Genomic DNA, 19,749 nt, shown 5'->3' on the forward strand with positions numbered 1-19,749 from the left:
ATCCTATTTTTGTAGGTACTCTCTCCATTAGATTTTGGGTTGATGCAGCAAACAAATAACTGTTGTGAGTATGACTTGATATTTTTGTCTCTTTATGTTAATATTCTTCAAAAAATATAAAATTTGGTTTATATTTAAAAACATGGTATTTTTTTATATTTTTAAAAGTATTGGTGCTCAATTATAGTATGTTTATTTTGTATTCAAAATAATTATTCATGAGTACAATGAGTCAAAATAATAATGACTTTCAGAAACTATATATAAACTTATTCTCATGGGGTGAGGACCACATTTAAAAAAAAAAAAAAATTCTCGTTAACATCATTTATTGAAGATTCTTTGATCTTCTGTATATATATTTATATTTCTTTAATTTTTTTTGGTAAACATATTTTCCCCTCTTCACACTTTCCCAAGCAATTGTCCCAACTGCCCCACCATGGAATTTTCTCTCCATAATTATTGAACCTCACATCTATTCCCTCGTAAAAAGGTTAGATTTTTGGATTTTTTAACACCCCTTTCCTAATTCAAGCCACATTAGGTTCAGGTGGCAGGCATGTTTGTTCCCTCCCCTCTTTACCCATTGCTTGCCACAGGCTTCTGGGCTTTGTCATCGATACTGACATCCAAGAGGGGCATGAGAAAGCAAGGCTGCAAGCTTCTTCTGAACAGAATGGTCAGGCTAAGAACCAGAGGTGAAGATGAAACAGAGCATCCATTAATAATTTGATCCCCTGACTCCATTTGACCATCTCTGTTAAGCCCCCAAAGGCCAAAACCACCCAGAGCTTCAGCTTGTGCGTCCCATATGCGTACCTACTCCTGGGAGCTTATTGGTTCAATGGGAGCAAAGCATAGGAAAAATGGGCTCTTTCTTCTGGTGTTTCTTTGGACCTGGGCTTCTGCAGCTGCTCTTCTCTCCCCTAAAGGTGTTAACTTTGAAGGTAGTTTGACATATTTCATGGTTTTTTTTTTCCTCTGTTCTCTCCGACTCCTTTTTCTACAAAGAGGTGAAGAAAAATGTGCTACTTTTGATATGTGGCTTTTGTTGTTTCAGTGCAAGCTTTGATGTATATCAAAGACTCTCTAAAGGATCCCCATAGTGTTCTTGAGAACTGGGATAGGGACTCCGTGGATCCATGCAGCTGGGCTATGGTTACCTGCTCATCAGAAAATCTGGTCATTAGCCTGTAAGTTCTACTCCAAACCCATCATCTGCTCATTGCTTTCATGTGTCTTATATTGGCAACTTGACATAAGAAAGAGGTCAAGGAGTGATATGAACTTGTTTTGAGGTCATCTTTTTGCAGAGGAATTCCCAGCCAAAACTTATCTGGTACATTATCTCCAAGTATAGGGAATTTGACCAACCTTGAAACTGTGTAAGTTCTCATCACTGAGATGATTGTCTCTTCTCCTCTCTTTGGCTTTTTTTGCCCCTCACTAGATATTGTTATAATTTGTCTCCATGGTTGGTGGTTTTATTTTTTTTGTTTTTCTTTTTTAGGCTCCTACAAAACAACAACATATCAGGACCAATTCCACCAGAGATTGGGAAGCTCTCAAAGCTTAAAACACTTGACCTCTCCAACAACTACTTCACTGGTGGAATTCCCACCTCTATTGGCCAACTGGAAAGCCTTCAGTACCTGTAAGTAGACATTGCCACAAATAGAACTTTCATGAAATTACTTTGTGTTGAAATCATACAAAGGTTTTCATATCTGGTCTGTTGAATCATTTGACTGAGATCAGGAGACTTAACAACAACAGTCTTTCTGGAGCATGCCCTCTGTCTTTAGCCACCCTCACAGAGCTAGCTTTTCTGTAAGTCTGACACAGTTTCACTTGCTGCATAGAAATCTAATTTCTGTTTTTTAAGAAAGTTTATAACTGGAGAAGAGATTTTGGCTGTTATGCTTCAGGGACTTATCTTATAATTATTTGAGTGGTCCTATCCCAAGATTTCCAGCAAGGACGTTCAAGTAAGGCTACTGGTCTTTTCCTTTCAGTTTTCTTTTCATGTTATTAATTTGAAGATTGGTACACTTGTTCATTGTAGTTGACCAAGAAAATGTGCCAGTACTGTGTAGCCAATGCATCATTAATTGATTAGGTCATTAAATTCAGATACCTAACATTTCTTTGTGGTTTGATTTGAAAACATATTATTGAATGCCAATCTAATTTGTATACATCCACGTGTCTGCAAACCATATCAAGTGGCTCTTTCTTTGCACTGGGGGTGGCAACTATGTTTATGACTTATGAGTAAATATTATGGTAGTGTTTTGTGTCGATATTTCTTTTTATCTTTTTCTTGCTAAGGATATTGGAAAATGGAACTCGAAACTTATTCTGTTGTAAAATTTTCTGCAGCATTGTTGGAAATCCTCTGGTTTGTGCCACTGGTTCAGAGCAAGATTGCTTTGGGATGGCGCCCATGCCATTGTCGTATAACTTGAACAATTCACAGAGTAATTAATTGCCTCTAAAGAATTCTTATTTATTCTTTTTGTGAATAAATAACATTCTTTTCCTTATTCTAGCATGTCTACAATCCTGCATCCAGATATCCCGTTTCTCCTCTATCTTCATGCTTTCAACATTTCTCCCATTTGGTTCTCAAGTTTCGATGGTTAAACTTTTGTTTTGTGTCTCTACATTTTACTTTAGCAAATATTCCTAGACTGTAGTCACTAGTTTTTCTGCTCGGATTTTTTAGTGAAGTTATTTAGACTGATTTTTTCTCAAAGAACAATTCTATACTTAAATTACAGCAGTTAATTGATCCTTCTCTTTTATGCTTTCCCGTATCATTTGATTTACTTGAACTCTTGAATGCATAGGACATGGGATATTTCTTCTAATTTTCCTTATGCAGTGACTGACCTTATTATTTTTTGCTTCTATTATGAATTTTGTTGATATTTTATCAAGGTACTCCAACCTCAGGAAGGCCCAGAAGCGATAAAGTCGCTGTTGCATTTGGGTCCGGCATTGGAGGCATCGGTTTACTAATTCTCGGTGTTGGACTATTTTTATGGTGGAGACAAAAACATAGCCGACAGATCCTTTTTGATGTTGATGGTCAGTAAAATAATAAAGATAGGTTGAAAGCCTATAAGTCCTTTCTTAAGATTACCAAGAACAGCAATAAATACAGACGACTGAGCTCAACATTATTAGTTCTTTGGCTTAAATTCTCCATCTTTTTGTTTCTTCAGACCAATGTAATGAGGAAGTTTGCCTTGGAAACTTAAAGAGGTTTCAGTTCAGAGAGCTCCAGATTGCAACAGATAACTTCAGTAGCAAGAACATTCTGGGAAAAGGTGGCTTTGGAAATGTCTACAAAGGTCAGCTCACCGATGGAACTTTAGTCGCCGTAAAAAGGCTCAAGGATGGAAATGCTGCGGGTGGAGAGATCCAGTTTCAGACCGAAGTGGAGATGATAAGCTTGGCAGTGCACAGAAACCTCCTCAGATTGTATGGGTTCTGTATGACTGCTACAGAGAGGCTTCTAGTGTATCCTTATATGTCCAATGGAAGTGTTGCTTCCCGACTCAAAGGTAAATCATACATTCTGTCTGATTCATGCGTATACTCCAAATTCCCATAAAAGATATATAGTATATACAGTAGTTATTGCAATTAATTAATGTTTTTGGAAATTAAGTTTGCACTGCTGAATAATCACAATTAGTATTACTTAAGCAGTGAGTCGGTGTGATAATCAAAGAACTAAGTGTCAAGGACTGACAACAATCTAAGCTTTGGTTATCATCAGGATTTTAATTGTTGAAAAATAATTAGAGTTTTGTCATTACAAGAACCATGACCTCCTCATTTAGTAACTGCAGAATTAGTTTGTCCAATTGCAGCATCATAGATAGTGAAAAGCTATACCTGGCTGCTGGTTACATCATAAATTATTACTGGTCATGGATTTTACAGAGGCTTTAATTGATAATTAGAGTATATAATGATCATTTTTCTTTCTTTTCCCCTTCTAATGTGATTTAGATTTCAGTTTACATGCATGCAACCTTTGCTTTTCAGGAAAACCACCCTTGGATTGGATTACTAGAAAGAGAATATCACTAGGAGCTGCAAGAGGTCTTCTGTATCTTCATGAGCAGTGTGATCCTAAGATAATTCACAGGGACGTAAAGGCTGCTAATATATTGCTCGACGACTATTGTGAAGCCATAGTAGGAGATTTTGGGCTTGCAAAGCTTTTGGATCACAGGGACTCGCATGTGACCACAGCAGTTCGGGGCACCGTCGGGCATATAGCTCCAGAATATCTCTCCACAGGCCAGTCCTCTGAAAAGACTGACGTCTTTGGCTTTGGAATCCTCCTCCTTGAGCTAATAACTGGTCAGACTGCTCTAGAATTTGGCAAGGCAGCAAACCAGAAAGGAGCCATGCTTGATTGGGTAAACCTTCATATCGCATTCAGAAAGGACTTGTGAATGCAGAATGAACCTGAATTGCATTCCATCATATTCATCAGCACCTAGTAAATTTGCTTGTTTTCTCTTGTTCAGGTGAAAAGGATCCATCAAGAAAAGAAGCTCGATACAATTGTGGACAAGGTCCTAAGGAACCACTATGATAGGATTGAGCTTGAAGAGATGGTCCAAGTAGCACTGTTGTGCACCCAGTACCTTCCTGGCCACAGGCCCAAAATGTCGGAGGTGGTTCGAATGCTTGAAGGTGATGGACTTGCAGAGAGATGGGAAGCCTCGCAGAGAGTTGAAGCCTACAAGTGCAAGCTGCATGAGTTCTCCTCGGAGCGCTGCTCCTCTGACTTGACTGATGATTCATCATTACTGGTTCAAGCAATGGAGCTTTCTGGTCCAAGGTAATTTTGTTGACAACAAAGAGGCTTGGCAACTTGGAAAAGAATCGCATCCACTTCAATATGATGAGTTTATGTGGTATCGAGTTGAAATCAGAATGTTGGGATGGTAAATCTTGGTTAGATTTACACAAGCTTTGGTTTTTTTTTGATGGAGTGATTTTGGAGTGTCTGCTCAGCCAGGAAGCTTTCATATATGGAATGAGTTTTTCTTGTATAGAAGTGACATGCTGAAGTTAAGAACCCCAAGGGTTCATGACAGTGAAAAGGATGATATAATTCAATCATAAAGATTAAGAAACTTAGCTGGAGGCTGATGTTGTTTTTTGGTTCATGGGATTTTGTTGTATAAGTAGCATGCAAGAAGTGGTGATTATAGCTGATCCTGTAAATCGTATGCTCTTTGGTGTGTTTAAAGTCAGCTTAGCTCATTTTTTTTTAAAGTTTGAACAGTACAAGTGCTAACAAGGTGCAAAGTTTAGAACCATCACAGTTGATCAGAAATTGGTTGTTTTTGTGCTGCAAGTTGCAGAATTCATTGCCCAGAATTGTAGGTGGGGGTTAGTAATGCTTTCCATTCAACAAAGGAGTATATTCCTATAGATGTTGTTCTTTGTTCCTATGAACGAGATGCTTTCCATGTATTATGGTGTGACAATCTTGTCAGTGAGATTGCCATTTGCCTAACCAATTTCAGCATCACATGATAGAGAATCGATGTAGGACAAGATGACTTCGGATGTATTCTTGTCGGTTTTTCGAGTATCGGCATGGCTAGGGTGTATTTATTAATTTTGGAGATTTGATGACGTGGTCTTTTTATTAATTTTGAAATTATCATAATATCAGTCACGATTTTGATATTGTGGCTTGAAAATATCAGTCGAGATCTTAGAAAATCTCAATTGATCTGGATCTCGGATATTTAGGGAGATAATTAATATATTGAGATGTAAAAATCTTTAGGGCTTATTTGGTCTATAAGAAGAATTTTCTTTCATTAGAATATTTTTGTTGGAAAGTTGATACCTAAGTATATGATGTTTGGAAAGTGGTTTTTGCTTATTTGGTTAATCATAAAAAAGTAGCATATTTCAAAATAGCTTTTATTTGATTGAGCATTTATTTTTCTAGAAAAATGGTGTAAACTATCTTTTATACCCTAAATGAAGGAGGAGTTCTTATCCATTCAATCTAAAAACTTAAGAATATTTTTTGAGAAAAAAAATCATAATTCCCGGAAAAGAAACTTTTTCGAGGTTCATCTCTTTTCTCTGAAATCTCCAACCGAGCATAAGGCATTTTTTTATTTTTCTTTTGACCATTCGTTCCTCCCTCATTTGTTCTGAACCAAATGAATCCTTAGAGTCCACTTCAAACTTACTTTCCATATACCATAAAATTTGGGATTGGAGAATATTTTTTTGCTTTTAAAATTAGTACAATGTTAAATGCCTCTTAATAAAAAGTAAGTCCAGAAATTCTTAGAACAGACTTGCCAACCATGCAACCCAAGTCCTATTGGAGCAGTAGAAGTGGCATTGCAAGTTTTCATGAAATCACTTTTGTTTCTTAAAATCCACCATGTTATGTAGCAGTAGGTTTAGCACGGCTGAATTTAATTGAATCCATTTTATCACACCGTCAAATTCGAATCAGCCAAAACCTAAACTTGCCTATTGAACCTATCCTAACCTTTTGAACTATTGATACCATGTCCTCTTCAATCTGATCCCTTAAACTTGTATGCCAACTTGAACCCAATTTAAAACCCTATTCACCAGCATGGAAGACCAAACAAAAAAAAATCAAGCTAGACTAGAACCATCCCCGGCAGGATCCTAGTGGCATGAGGTGCCATACGTGGAGGCTCACGGCGGCGACCTAGAGGAGCTCTGAGTGGGGACGGTGGTGCCAACATTTGCCGAGGATTTCACCATCAGCATCGATGGATCGGATGGCCACTTGCTACCGAACGGTGTTCTGGTGTCCAACGAAAACTATTCATTGATGGGTCCACACTGTGATCCGCGACAAACTCAAGCCCTTGGACATGTTGGTGGACTTGGTATTGTGATCTAAAAATTCTCTTGGCTCCAGGGTTCTCTCATTGTATTCTTTTACCTTTGAACAAGTGAGATTGATTGTCAACAAAAAGAAGCGAAATTAATAGGAGAAAAAAAAGCAATCTTCATTTGATTTAGTACTTTTTTTTTAATTGGGTTTCTGCAACAAATGGATCATTTTAGGGCCTATTTAGTTTGTGTTCAGAATTAAAATTGGAATAGGAATTGGAACACCCATATCCCTAACATGTTTGGTTCACGAGTAAAATTGAACTTAGAATGAGATTTAAATATTATGAGAGAATAGGGTCTCCCTCTCCCTCTTCTTTAGTAGTCGGGCGGAGGCCGCACCCTTCTCTTTTCCCCTCTCTTTCGTCCGCCTCCCTCTCTCTCCTCCCTCCCCCAATTCTCTGTTTGCTGGCCGCCCCTCTTCGGCCGGATGTTGTGATCCACCACAGCCGACTGGCCGTCACCCATCTTTTCTCTCGATTGCTGGACTCTTTTCCGGTGCTGCTACCAGATCTCTTCGACGAATGTGATGATCGATGTTGCTCTGCTTTCTGCACTCCTCTCCTCCTGACGTGGTGGTTGACGTCATTCTTCTCTCCTTTCATTACCACGGTCTTCGATCAATATTTCTCTTCGACGGTTGTCGTGACATCATCCGGCGGCGGCATGATGACGGTTTTCTTCTTTTATATTTTAAATTTCAAAATCTAATTTTTAAGGGAGAATTTTAAATTTTAAATATTGGTTGTAGGGTTGGTAGTGGGGAATTTGAAATTCAAATTTCAAATTCGAATTTCTGTATTGTAGGTGTGGTGAGGGTTCTCCTTCTTTTCTTCTTTTGTACTCTTCTTCTTAATAAATTTTGATGATTATTGTGCTATAGCATATTAATTTTTTTTTATATCAAAAATAAAAATAGAGATTGAATTTTGAGGATTGAGGCATGCATATTCCCATTCCCTCCGAATCAAAATAAAAATGGGAGTCCCCAGTCAAATGGCTAGAATAAAAATCGCACAGTCAACTCCCTCGCACCAAACATGCCCTTGCCCTTAGAGTGAACAAATGCATGTATTTCCATCTAAGCAAGTCTGTATCATTGCATCATAGAAAATATCATACAAACCCTCTTTTTGATTGCAATCTAATACAAACCTTATTGCATATACTTCGTAATCAACATGTAAAGAAAAAACAGGCAATGTAGCAATAGTAGACAAGAGTTTAAAGGTCCTAGGTGTTCACAAATCTGCAGTTCTTCCTCACTTCTCCACCCTCAGGGTTGGTGATATTACCCATTGTCACCATAGAATTAGAGAATTGCTGGAAGAAGGCGATAGGGTCCGCAAAGTACTTCTCGACGAGGCTGGAGGTTTCGAATCCTAATAGGCTTGAATACATCTCCTGATCGGAACTCAGAAGGGCAGTTCCTTTGAGGAGGGTCTCAAAGTAGGCATTGTCGAAGAGGGTGGGTGTGAAGTTATCCATGGGAGAAACGTTATTGTCTCCTCCATCCAAGGGACAATCCTGTTTCAGCTTGCTAAGGTATAGTAGAGAGGTTCCTTCAAGCTTTGATGTCAGTTCGAAGTCTCCATAGATTCTATCCCGGTAGTTGGCACAGCGAGACACGCCGATGGTGTGGGAACCTGCATTTTTTTTCATTTGGTTTGATATTATTGTTAGCAGAGCATCAAGGGTCATGCACGCCATGCATTTGTCAGCTAAGGGCCATGCACGTCGATTGTTCGAAGACGTAGTTGGTGATGCAAATTATCAAAGAAACAAATTAATGTGTTTCAGACTTACAGGTACAGGGTAATTAATAATGGTGGTAACATACTGACAAAGTGGCCAGTGAAATGGAGCACACTTCCCTGGTTCATTTGTTTGCAAGATGGTTTGTGTCTAGCTAGTTCATAATTTGTACTTGCAGTTTCTCTGAATATATATATATAGTTAGAACTTAGAACCACTCTCTCTTAATTTGCAATATATTTCATTATTGAAATTATTAATGGTATATAATTTATTATTGACATTGTTTGAATTTGTATGAGATAAATGTGTAGAAGCATTGCTAGGGGAGAAAAAAAAAGCTGCGGTTTGATTTAATGAACCTCCAGTTATAGTTCTTGATTTTTTTTATTTTTATACATTCTCTCTTTCTTTCTTTCTTTCTTTCTTTCTTCCTTCTTCTTCTTTTTGTGAGTTTGTGTGGTGGGTGGGGGCGTGGTGTGGGGGGCGGTGGGGGCAAATTTTCCTACATTCTCTGATTAGATTGAATTCTGGTTGTTCATCAATTCATTCTCCATGAGTTCACATTTTTGCTGATGTATAGTAGATTACGTGTGTGTGTGTGTGGCTTTTGGATGTCTATGTAGATCAATAGCTTAGGGTACGTAGTACAGGGTCCATAGTGGATATGATGAGAAAAGGACACACCTACAAGGGCCACCATGTCTGTTGGTGAGAGACCTTTTGCCAGGAACTTGGAGATGATTGTGACCAGGCCCTGCTTGGGAGTTGGAATGTCTGTGTTTGCTTGTTCCAAGCTAGCAGTCTTGGAATCCTTCCTGCCCACCGGTACATCCCAGTAGGGCCCCCCAGCCTTCGCAGTTCAAATAAAGAACAATGGGAGCAGAACAAAAGGATCATCAAGCAAACAATTCAGAACCACATTAAATAAATAAATATATATATAAAAAAAAAAAAAAGAAGAAAAGCAAGCAATTCAGAAGGCTTTCTGTGCAACACAAGTTAGCCTCTCTATCATCTGCACGTTGGCTTTTGCCCAGGTTCCTAAGACTTTCTAAAACCTGAAATATATTGTGGGAAGTTAAACACTGTTTAATTAAATGCACTACCAGAATGACTGCGTCTCTTGCTGCTATGGCGAGCAAATCAGCACAGGATACTACGCCGGGGCACACAGCCTCCAGTTTGGTTTTAATCTTGTCAACAATGTCAAAACCTTTCAGAGAGTTTGCATTCTGTTCTGCTTTCTTCTCCCCTATCAGTGTGACTGTGTCGTCCAGCAGCACCGATCCATCGCAGCCCTGCAACCATGCAAAAAGTTCACATATCATCTACTGTGGCTTTCAGTGTATATTTTGTTGCCTTCAACTACGTTAGTTGTGTCCTGATAGCTCAAAACTTCAACAGAAAAAAATGAAAATTTTCACATCTAGTCCTACCCTACAGGGCAATCTAAATGTTACAGGAATTTATTCAATTACACTCAACTGTAACTGTGTTATTGCTATAGGAATTTCATGTAGTTCCAAGTCCATCCTGCAACTCCAATTACTTTGGCATCATTAATTACTAGCAATCAAAGATATCCAACATACCTGAACAAAACAATCATGGAAGTGGAGACGAAGGATGGCGGCCCCATTGCGGGGTCGGCTTGCACTGCACACTCCATCTCTTTTCTCACAATCAGCTCAGCCGTTGGGCATGCCTTCAAGTAGTAGTCCAAACTCAATTCGGAAGGATCTTGTGCCTCCAAGAAGGTGGTGAAGGCCCCTAGAAAAAGAGCTAAGAAAAGAAGCAGGGGTTTAGATAAGCAGAGATTGCAAGCCATTGCCTTCGTTCTCCTATCTTTGGAAAATAGCAAGAGATGATGTGAAGGTTGCTATTCATGCATCCCTATATATTTTGAGGTGAAGGCAGTACGTGGTGGGGTCAGGTTTGTTAAGAGGAAAGCCGGGTCAAGAGAGGATCAACCAACGTTAGTGAGGTTGGTGGAGTTAGCAAGCTAAATCTATCGAACCCCAGCTGGTCTTGTTTGATGCGATCTTCGTGGAACTTAGTGGGAGATTTTGATTGGTTTGGTGGTTTAAGTTCACCGTATCACAGAAGTCATGCACAGGTTGGAACATACGTGTTGCCTTCAATTATATTAAAACTTGTTACGCTAAGTGTTCTGCAATGTAAACTCGGAAGCTTAATCTAAGATTGGAAGTCTTAATGAATCATACACGAACACATTTGTTTGTTTACTTGGCAACCAAGTTGTTGCTGCTTTGTGTTGATTATTTATATTTTACGCTGAATTTGTTGTATGTGAGTTAGATACATCATGTTATACTTCAACATTAGTGCATTCGGTCTTGTGCGTGCAATATGGGCAATTGGAATTATCTTCGGATGCACTGGCTTTTTTGTTATGTGTCTAATAAAACCTACGTGGACGGTACAACAATATGGTATGGGCCCTCCTGGTGCTAATGCCCTCTAGCAGTTAGGGTAACCATCTTCAAAGCCCCAGCTTTGTCAAGGTTGCAGATACTTTTCTAATTTTGAGAGCTTTAGTGATTTTTTTTTTAAATTTTTCTGACTCTTATTGATGTTTTCTTTTGGTGTTTGTCATTTGAGTTGGAATCACACCTTAAGATCTTAATCTTTTTTTCCCTTATTTTTTTTTGTTCCATATTGAACAATTAAAAGTAAGTTAGTACGCTTTTTTTATGCTTTCTAGCTAGGAGGCAATAAACGATCGAATAGGTTCGCACAAGGAAGAGAAAATCATTTAGTGGCTACGGTGGGGTTTTTTTTGGCTTGTTAACCAGGGGTGGCAATTTAAGATGAGATCGGCCGGACCAATATATTGATCATTTCAGATATATTTATATTTCACATGAATGAATCCTGATCATAAATAGATAAATTTACTTAACCTATTTAAGATTTATTTAACTCATTTAAAATTTATTTAACTTATTTAAAATATGACTAATCCTTTTGATTTAATTTGATCCCGTTTACCAAAGGAGTTATGTAGGTTGAATTGGGTAAGTAAAGAAATTGGGTTCATGCCTAGATTTTTGATATGTTTAATAAATGGGTTAGTATTGGGTTGGCAAATTTTTTTGACACAACTTTACCCAATCCATCAATTGCCATCGTAATACAAAGCCTTAGGCATTAATCAAAAAGAAATACTTAGTATACTGTGGATGGTGCAGCTCGCGTGCATCCATCCACGATGATTGACTCACGCATGGAGCCGAACATAGTATGAAAAAAAAAAAATTCACCAATTTCACATGGGAGTCAATCACCACGGACGGTGCATGCGAAGCTGCACCGCCCGCTGTGCATAAAGTATTTCTCTTAATCAAATTAAATAGTTTAAATGGACCCCATACCATATTGGTGCCTGTTGATGCTGAGTTGCCACAGGAACCTTCCTCCTTTTCATATTTTGTCACATTAACGCCTAAAAACAAACATAATCATCTTGAAACATATAATTATCATACATAATGGTACAGTTATCTTCTTTTAGATATATTCTTTTATTCTTTTTATTCTTTGTCGTTACTTTTGCTATGTCTAATGTTTCTTGTATGGGTTTTGGCCAGAACTTTAGTCTAAAAATCAAATGCTCTTTGATTTACTCTGCATTTGGCATCATTGTCATTTAAAAAAAACATATATTAATAAGAATTTGATTTCTACATTTACTCTTAATTAAGTCTACGGTGAAGCAAGATCCGCATGCAGAGATCTTTATTGCCAAATATTTATAATCTAATTAACAGTTTTTAAAAATTTTTAATCCATCAAACTAATTAACATATAAAATGCCTACTTTATCCTTTATAATATTAAAAATTAAGATTTAATGTGTTTATAGTTAATATTTTTAGACATATATTAAAGTGAACTTGTTATATCAGAGAAAATAGTTAGACCATTGAGGCTGCAAACAGGTCGAGTTGACCCCTAAACTGACTAGAGTAGTCCAAACCTGATTTTGAAGACCCATGGATTGAGTCAGATTTAGAAAATAGATTCCATCTTAATTTCAAGCCGGGTCTGGGTCTCATATTTTTCAGGCTAGTTGACTTGAATTGAACTCAATTTCACTAATCCAGAAGGATCACCAAACTTGATTTTGGATAACTTTAGCCACTAGATTAGGGATGAATAGAATTTAAAAGTAAGATTCACGACATAAAAAGCTGGATTGCAAGTCAAACTTTTGGAGATTGAAACTTAGCCATATATTATATGATGCCCAATTGAGATAAACTTATTTGTAAAAATAATATCTGATAACCTTTCAAGTTATGACGCCCCCTCCAAAGGATGCATTGTAGTGAGCAATGAAGTCCAAATCTCATTATTTTGGTTTCAAAATAAATTAGTTAAATTAAAAAAAATTTACTCAGAAAAGATTTTGATCAGACATATCTCCCAATCCAAGAAGAATTAGATAAATAATTGAAGACAAAACTGATGTAAGAGTCAAAATCTATATTACGTAAGATTTTATCTTTTCATATTTATTTCAATTAGTAATGTCTATTTTGAAAAACTTAGTTCTATTTCAATTAGCTGAGGAATCCAATTAGAATTGTGTAAGAACAGATCTCACTATTATAAGTATAATTTATGTATCTCAGATTATAATCATCAATTAGAATTGTGCTAATTTTTAAACTTTTTTCTGAATTTTTTAGGAGATTCAAATTGAGTGGTTTTAGGAAATTAGCTCCTTCTCCTCCATCAAATATTCATCCAACTCAAAAATTCAAATCATATAAACCTTCTCTTCTTCACTCAAAATAATTTTTTGAATTTATTAAATAAACTCTCACTTTAACGGATTCCTCTTTTTCATCTCAACGGCTATATCTTCTCTCATTTACTTCCACCTAATTAGACCAAACTTTTATATTTCATTATTTATTTTTGTGGATTCTTACTTATAATGCTTCTAAGTATATCAATATACTTTTTAAAAAAAATCATAGCTTGCAAACAAAATAAAGATCAATTAATTTGAGAACATTGAAAATTTTTAAATTAGCTCACTTTGATTTTAGTTATACTCTTTAGTACATTTTTATTTAATAATTAATTATTATATTTAGACATAAAAGAATAACTAGAATTTTAATTTGAATTGTAAAATAGATCCAACCTAAACATAAAGAACATCTCAAGCTAGGATCAAGTCATAATTGACCCCAATCAGATTCTAATGACCTTCTAGGTCTAACATCTTTTCCATGGATCTGACTTGACTTGATTAAATCGACAAAATAGATTGGATCCAGATCCAAAATCAAGATTTGAATATAAAACTAGTTCGGATTGGGGTCAAGTATGTCCCAATCTGATCAGGCCCATTTGCAGCCCGATGAATCATGGATGAAAAGTGACAAATCAAAATTTTAAAATATGAAAGGATGGACACACCTATTAACAATGATCAAACGAATCTAATATATATATATATATTAAAATGGAGACTTCTTAATGGAGAAGTCTCTGTTTGACACATGAGTTTTGGATGAAGTGGGAGAGAGCCAAGTGGAAAAGTGGGGTTTCGAAGATCCGTCGAAAGAAGAGCACAGAGATCGAAGCACCCTCGCCTTCTCCTCCACTCCCCCCACTGCCATCCGCTCCAACCCCCATTGCCCCGCATGCCCTCGCTGCACCACCACCGCTCCCTCATCGACGAGGACAGTAGTGAAGATGATGCATTCTCTGGTGACGAGGATGTGGTGGAAAAGTTCGGATGGTTAATTCTAGCCAACGTAATTTTCAGCCACCATCTCTCCCGTTTCATTCGTTCCCAAGTATCTCCACCCGATACCCCTTGAATCCTAGGAAAACCCACCCCGATACCCGATGATGGCAATGACGACAATGATGATATATCATGATGGGAAGAGAGGCAGGGGGCGGCCTATCAGATCCATGAGGGCATTGTCCTTCGATGCGCAAGTAGGGGAAGAGAATAAGGAAATTAGAAGAGGGAGATGACCATGATCACAGCAACCACGATGAAGGAGTGGCGGGATACCAAATCCCGTGATCGGTCTCCTCTGTAAGCGGCGCACGTGGTGGTGCGGGAGGGCGACAGGGCGGGTTGGGGAAAGGAAGGGGTTTGAATTAGAAGATTGTTGGGAAAAAAAAGAAGATACCACGGTAATGGGTGGGTTGGAGGAAGGAAGGGGTTTTAATTAGAAAATTGTTGGGGAAAAAAAAAAAAGAAGAAGATACCAGTTTAGAAGATTGTTGGAGAAGAAAAAGAAAGTTACTGTAGAGACAGGGCAGGTTGGAGGAAAGAAGGGGTTTTAATTGGAAGATTGTTGGGGGTGGAAAATAAAAGAAGAAGATACCAGTTCCTGAATGTAAAATATTTATTGCTGCCTTCTTGAGCCAAAAGCTAGTGGTATGGTGCAATATGGTTCTGAATTTAAATTTTATTTGAAACAAGCAGCAATGTGGAACAACAGTGATATATATTTTATACTTATATATATTATTATAATTCAGTGATATCTGTTTTACATGAAGCAGAGAAAAATTTGAGAACATAAAATAAAACTATTTGTCTTTGCAATGCTCACATCACACATAAGTAGAGAATTTCTTGAAAAAAAATATCAAGTGTTAGAAGTAGCTTGATCTTGGATTGAAGTTTCTTAGTTATATAGGACAGCTGATATGCATATTTGCACTTAAATATATATTTATCTAATAAGGTGTGTGTGTGCACACACACACGTGTGTGTGTGTGTTTAAGAGTAAGACCTTTCTCCACATATGATTTCTTTTTTTATTTTTGTTTGCTTCTTTTTTTCTTTTCATTCTATTATTTAGTGATACGTGGCAAAAGATAGCACTTGAGAAAGATTAGAGGAGATTATTAGGTTTTGATTGGATTTTTTTCTTAAGAATATGAGATTTTATGCAAGTTATGGCAGTGTGAGTTGGTTCCTTGAGATTTTGAGGTCTCTCAAATTTTTTCAAACCCCACATCTCATGCATCATAATTATAATCTAATTTATATTTTATAATTAAATAGATATCCTTGCTAGTCCGTTTGCTTCCACCGTTGCTTGCTCTATCTATGTTCTTTTCTTTCCCCTTGAGACCATTTGATAGCTTTGGGCATCATCATTTGGCATTTCCTCCACGTCCATATGGTACCAGGGATAAGCGTACGTCTTAATCTGGCACAGTGCCCATGCATGATGCACTTGTCGGCACATAAGTCAGTCATAAGCAATGACATAAGAAAGTGGGCTACGTTCTTTTTTTCCTTTTTGGGTCAACTGGGCTGCCTTGGCCGAACGTAGGTCCTTGCACGCCATGCCACGAGAAAGCAGTGCTGCGTTAAAACAGACATACACGTGGCATGATACGAAAACATTAGCTTTGTGCCGATGCCTCCATCCTTCGTCCATTAAACAATACCTCACATAAAAAAAAATAATTTCTTCCTATATATATATATATATATATATATTTTATTTTTTATTTTTTTTTTGATTCCAATCAACATAAAATTAATGATATTCTTTTTTGTACACTAGAATATAGCCCTCTAATCAGGAAAATATATTTGTAGACTCTCACAAGATAATATTTTAAGCAAAAAAATCCTCACGATCTATAGAGGGTGAGATCCTTCCTCAATGTATTACAAAAATATTTGGTTAAGTTAGCTTGGGTTTGAATCTCTATTATAGACATATGGGCCAGATCAAATACTTACCTAGACCAAGCAAAAATTTAATCAATCATCTTTAATCTTAGACCGACTCAATTTAAGATTTAAGAACATATTGGCTAAACTAGTCTTGCCTTAGATAGTAATGTAATCAAAACCAAATATGTAACCTTAGTAGGCTTAATATAGTATTCCAACCCATGCTCCATCCAAAGAGGACAATGCACTTAACCTATTCAACTTTCTTGCCAGTGAGTTTAACCTTCCACTAGATCTTGCTTTTAGATTAGGAATGAAAGTTAATCAGATAATATCTATTCCGATCTTTTTTTTATCTGAAATCTATCTAGGATAGAAATTTAAGCATCTAACTAATAGCCGTATTTGCATCCATATCTATTAAAAAAATATATATGGATATAAATAAACAATTATCCAATTCATATCTGAATATCTAATTCAAAGGAATCAAACATATATTCTACATTGGATACCATATTTTTATTTTTAAAAAAAAAAAAACTAGAAAAAAAAAGTAGCAAAGAGGCCCTTATTTCTCATCTACCAAGCTTGGATTGGACCTTTTTATTCTTAATTAAGTCTATGGTAAAGGGAGATCCGAATGGGGAGATCTTTATCGCCAAATATTTATAATCTAATTAGTAGTTTTTGAAAGTTTTTAATCAGCCAAACTAGTTAAAATATAAAATGCCTACTTTATCCTTTATAATATTAAAAATTAAGATTTAATATGTGCATAGTTAATATTTTTAAATATATATTAAAGCAAGCATATTATATAAGAGAAAAGAGTTTGACCATTGAGGCTACAAACAGGTCAAGTTGACCCCTAATCTAACCAGAGTAGACCAAACCTGATCTAATTTTGAAGACCCATAGATTGAGTTGGATTTAAAAAATAGATTCCATCTAAATTCCAAGTCAGATCTAGGTCTCATATTTTTCAGGCTAGTTGATTTGAATTAAACCTAATTTTACTAATCCAGAAGGATTACCAGACTTAATGTGGATAACTTTGGTCACTAGGTTAAAGATAGATAGAATCTAAAAATAAGATCTATGATATAAAAAAGCGGGACTGTAAGTCAAACTTTCAGAGACCATAACTTAGCCATATGATATCTAATTGAGATGAACCTATTTCTAAAAATAAATTTTGATAATCTTTTAAGCTATTCGACATGAAGCCCCTCTAAAGGATGCATTGTAGTGAGTAATGAAGTCCAAATTTTATTATTTAGGTTCTAAAATAAAGTAATTAAATTAAAAATCTTCTATTCCCAAAAAATTTTGATTGGACATATCTCCTAATTCAAGAAAAATTACATAAATGATTGAAGGCAAAACCAATGGAAGAGTCAAGATCTATGTTGTGTAGGATCTTATCTTTTTATATTTATTTCCACTAGTAACATCTATTTTGAAAAACATAATCCTATTTGAATTAGATAAGGAATCCAATTAAAAGTATACAAGTACAGATCTCACTATTATAAATAGAATTTATGTATCTCAGTTTATAATCATCAATTAGAATTATACCGATTTTTTAATTTTTTAACTTTTTTCTAAATTTGTAGGAGATTCGAATTGAGTAGATTTAGAAAATTAGCTCCTTCCCCTCGATCAAATCACTCACCCAACTCAAAAATTTAAACTATATAAACCTTCTTCTTCTTCACTCAAAACATTTTTTTGAATTCATTAAATGAACTCTTATTTTAGTGAATTCCTCTTTTTCATCTCAACAACTACATCTTCTCTCATTTATTTCCACCTAATTAGACCAAATTTTATAAGTCATTATTTATTTTGGTGGATTCTTACTTATAATGCTTCTAAGTATATCAATATATGTTTTAAAAAAAATCATAGCTTGTAAACAAAACAAAGATTAATTAACTTGATGACATCAAAAAATTTTGAATAAAAATTCAAGTTTAAACTAGGTCACTTTAATTTTAGTTCTACTCTTCGATACTTTTTTATTTAATAATTAATTATTATATTTTGATATCAAAAAATAATTAGAATTTTAACTTGAATTGTATAATAGATACAACCTAAATAAAACATCTCAAGCTATGATCAAGTCATAGTTAACCCCAATCGGACCCTAATGACTTTCTGGGTCTAAAATTTTTTTATGGGCATGATTTGACCTGATTAGATCGACAAAATAGATTGGATCTAGATTCAAAATCAAGATCTAAAAATAAAAGTAGTTCGGATCGAGGTCAAATATAGTTCAATCCAACCTAGATCCATTTGCAGTCCGATGAAAAGAGACAAATTAAAAATTTGAAAATATGAAAGGATGGACACGTCTATTAATAATGATCAGAGAAATTTATATTTTATAGTTGAATAAATATCCTACCTTTACTAGTCCGTTTGCTTGCACCGTTGCCAGTGCCGGCTTAAGGGTAAGGCCACCAAAGCAAGGGCTTTAGGCCCCAATTTGTTTTAGGCCCCCAGGCCCCCTCTCTCTGCCATCCATCTGCACCACATCCAGCCATCCACCTATGGGCACGAGAAGATGAACGGCACTGGAGACAAAGACGGAGACGATGAGACAGGAGACGACGAGCGGGAGCGACGAGATAGGAGTGGGTGAGGAGGCCTCGAGACGGAGAAGAGCGGTTGCCCGTTGGGGCCGTGGGCGAAGAAGTTGGCAATTCAGATAGTGGGGTCGTCGGAGAGCTTGCAGAGGGAGGCCTTGAGGCAAATAAGGGCGACACCAATGAGAAAGCCATCAGAGGCACCGGTGGTACCACTGTCGATAGAGAGGATGCGGATCCATCCCACCATCCGACGGTAACGATCTGACTTGAGGGGCGTCTCCTGATCTCCGACGGCGGACATTTCACGCTTAAGGGATATCTCTAGTGGGGCAGAGTTTCAGGCTTCTGACGGCACTGCGGCGGAGGATTTTCCAACTTCCGACGTCTGAGCGACGGCAAGAAAGGCGGAAGGTCAGAGTCTTCATGCATTGATTTGTTTCTTTTATTTTTTTTTCTTTCCTGAGTCGCGACACATGAGGCAACTGGGACTGGCAATAGCGTGGTCGAAAAAATAATGCTGCATTGTTATTTTTTTTTATAAAAAGAAGGTTCAACTTGAATCGTGCTATGGATTCCCTTCACTTTTAACAGCATATTTTGTAACAATCATGCTAAATCTTTACTATTATAGATGGAGGCCACTTATCCCTGCTTCAGCATACTACACACCTTTTGTTCAGGTTCAAAGTTTGGCTAGGTTACTCAGATTAATGTTTCTTTTCTAACGATTTTTATAC

At 36.6% G+C, this 19,749-nt stretch overlaps 2 protein-coding genes across 2 annotated transcripts; one reads left to right on the forward strand and one right to left on the reverse strand.

The window, feature by feature from the left end:
- The first annotated feature begins 516 nt into the window (after nt 1-516).
- Nucleotides 517-5,181, forward strand: LOC105032876 (protein NSP-INTERACTING KINASE 1). The gene is made up of 11 exons (XM_010907458.4): nt 517-950; nt 1,064-1,196; nt 1,317-1,388; nt 1,514-1,657; nt 1,762-1,833; nt 1,932-1,991; nt 2,386-2,483; nt 2,947-3,096; nt 3,234-3,575; nt 4,066-4,445; nt 4,557-5,181. Exons 1-11 carry the CDS (start codon nt 815-817, stop codon nt 4,875-4,877), a joined length of 1,908 nt encoding a protein of 635 aa, XP_010905760.1. The 5' UTR covers nt 517-814; the 3' UTR covers nt 4,878-5,181.
- Nucleotides 5,182-8,035: 2,854 nt separating this feature from the next.
- On the reverse strand, nt 8,036-10,558 carry LOC105032877 (peroxidase 11). The gene is given in 5 exon segments (XM_010907459.4): nt 8,036-8,591; nt 9,388-9,553; nt 9,810-10,001; nt 10,296-10,345; nt 10,348-10,558. Coding segments are annotated over 5 exon segments (1,005 nt in total). The 5' UTR covers nt 10,532-10,558; the 3' UTR covers nt 8,036-8,178.
- Between the last annotated feature and the right edge of the window lie 9,191 nt (nt 10,559-19,749).

The sequence above is a fragment of the Elaeis guineensis genome, chromosome 1 (genome assembly GCF_000442705.2).
Source record: "Elaeis guineensis isolate ETL-2024a chromosome 1, EG11, whole genome shotgun sequence".
Taxonomy (NCBI): Eukaryota; Viridiplantae; Streptophyta; class Magnoliopsida; order Arecales; family Arecaceae; genus Elaeis; species Elaeis guineensis.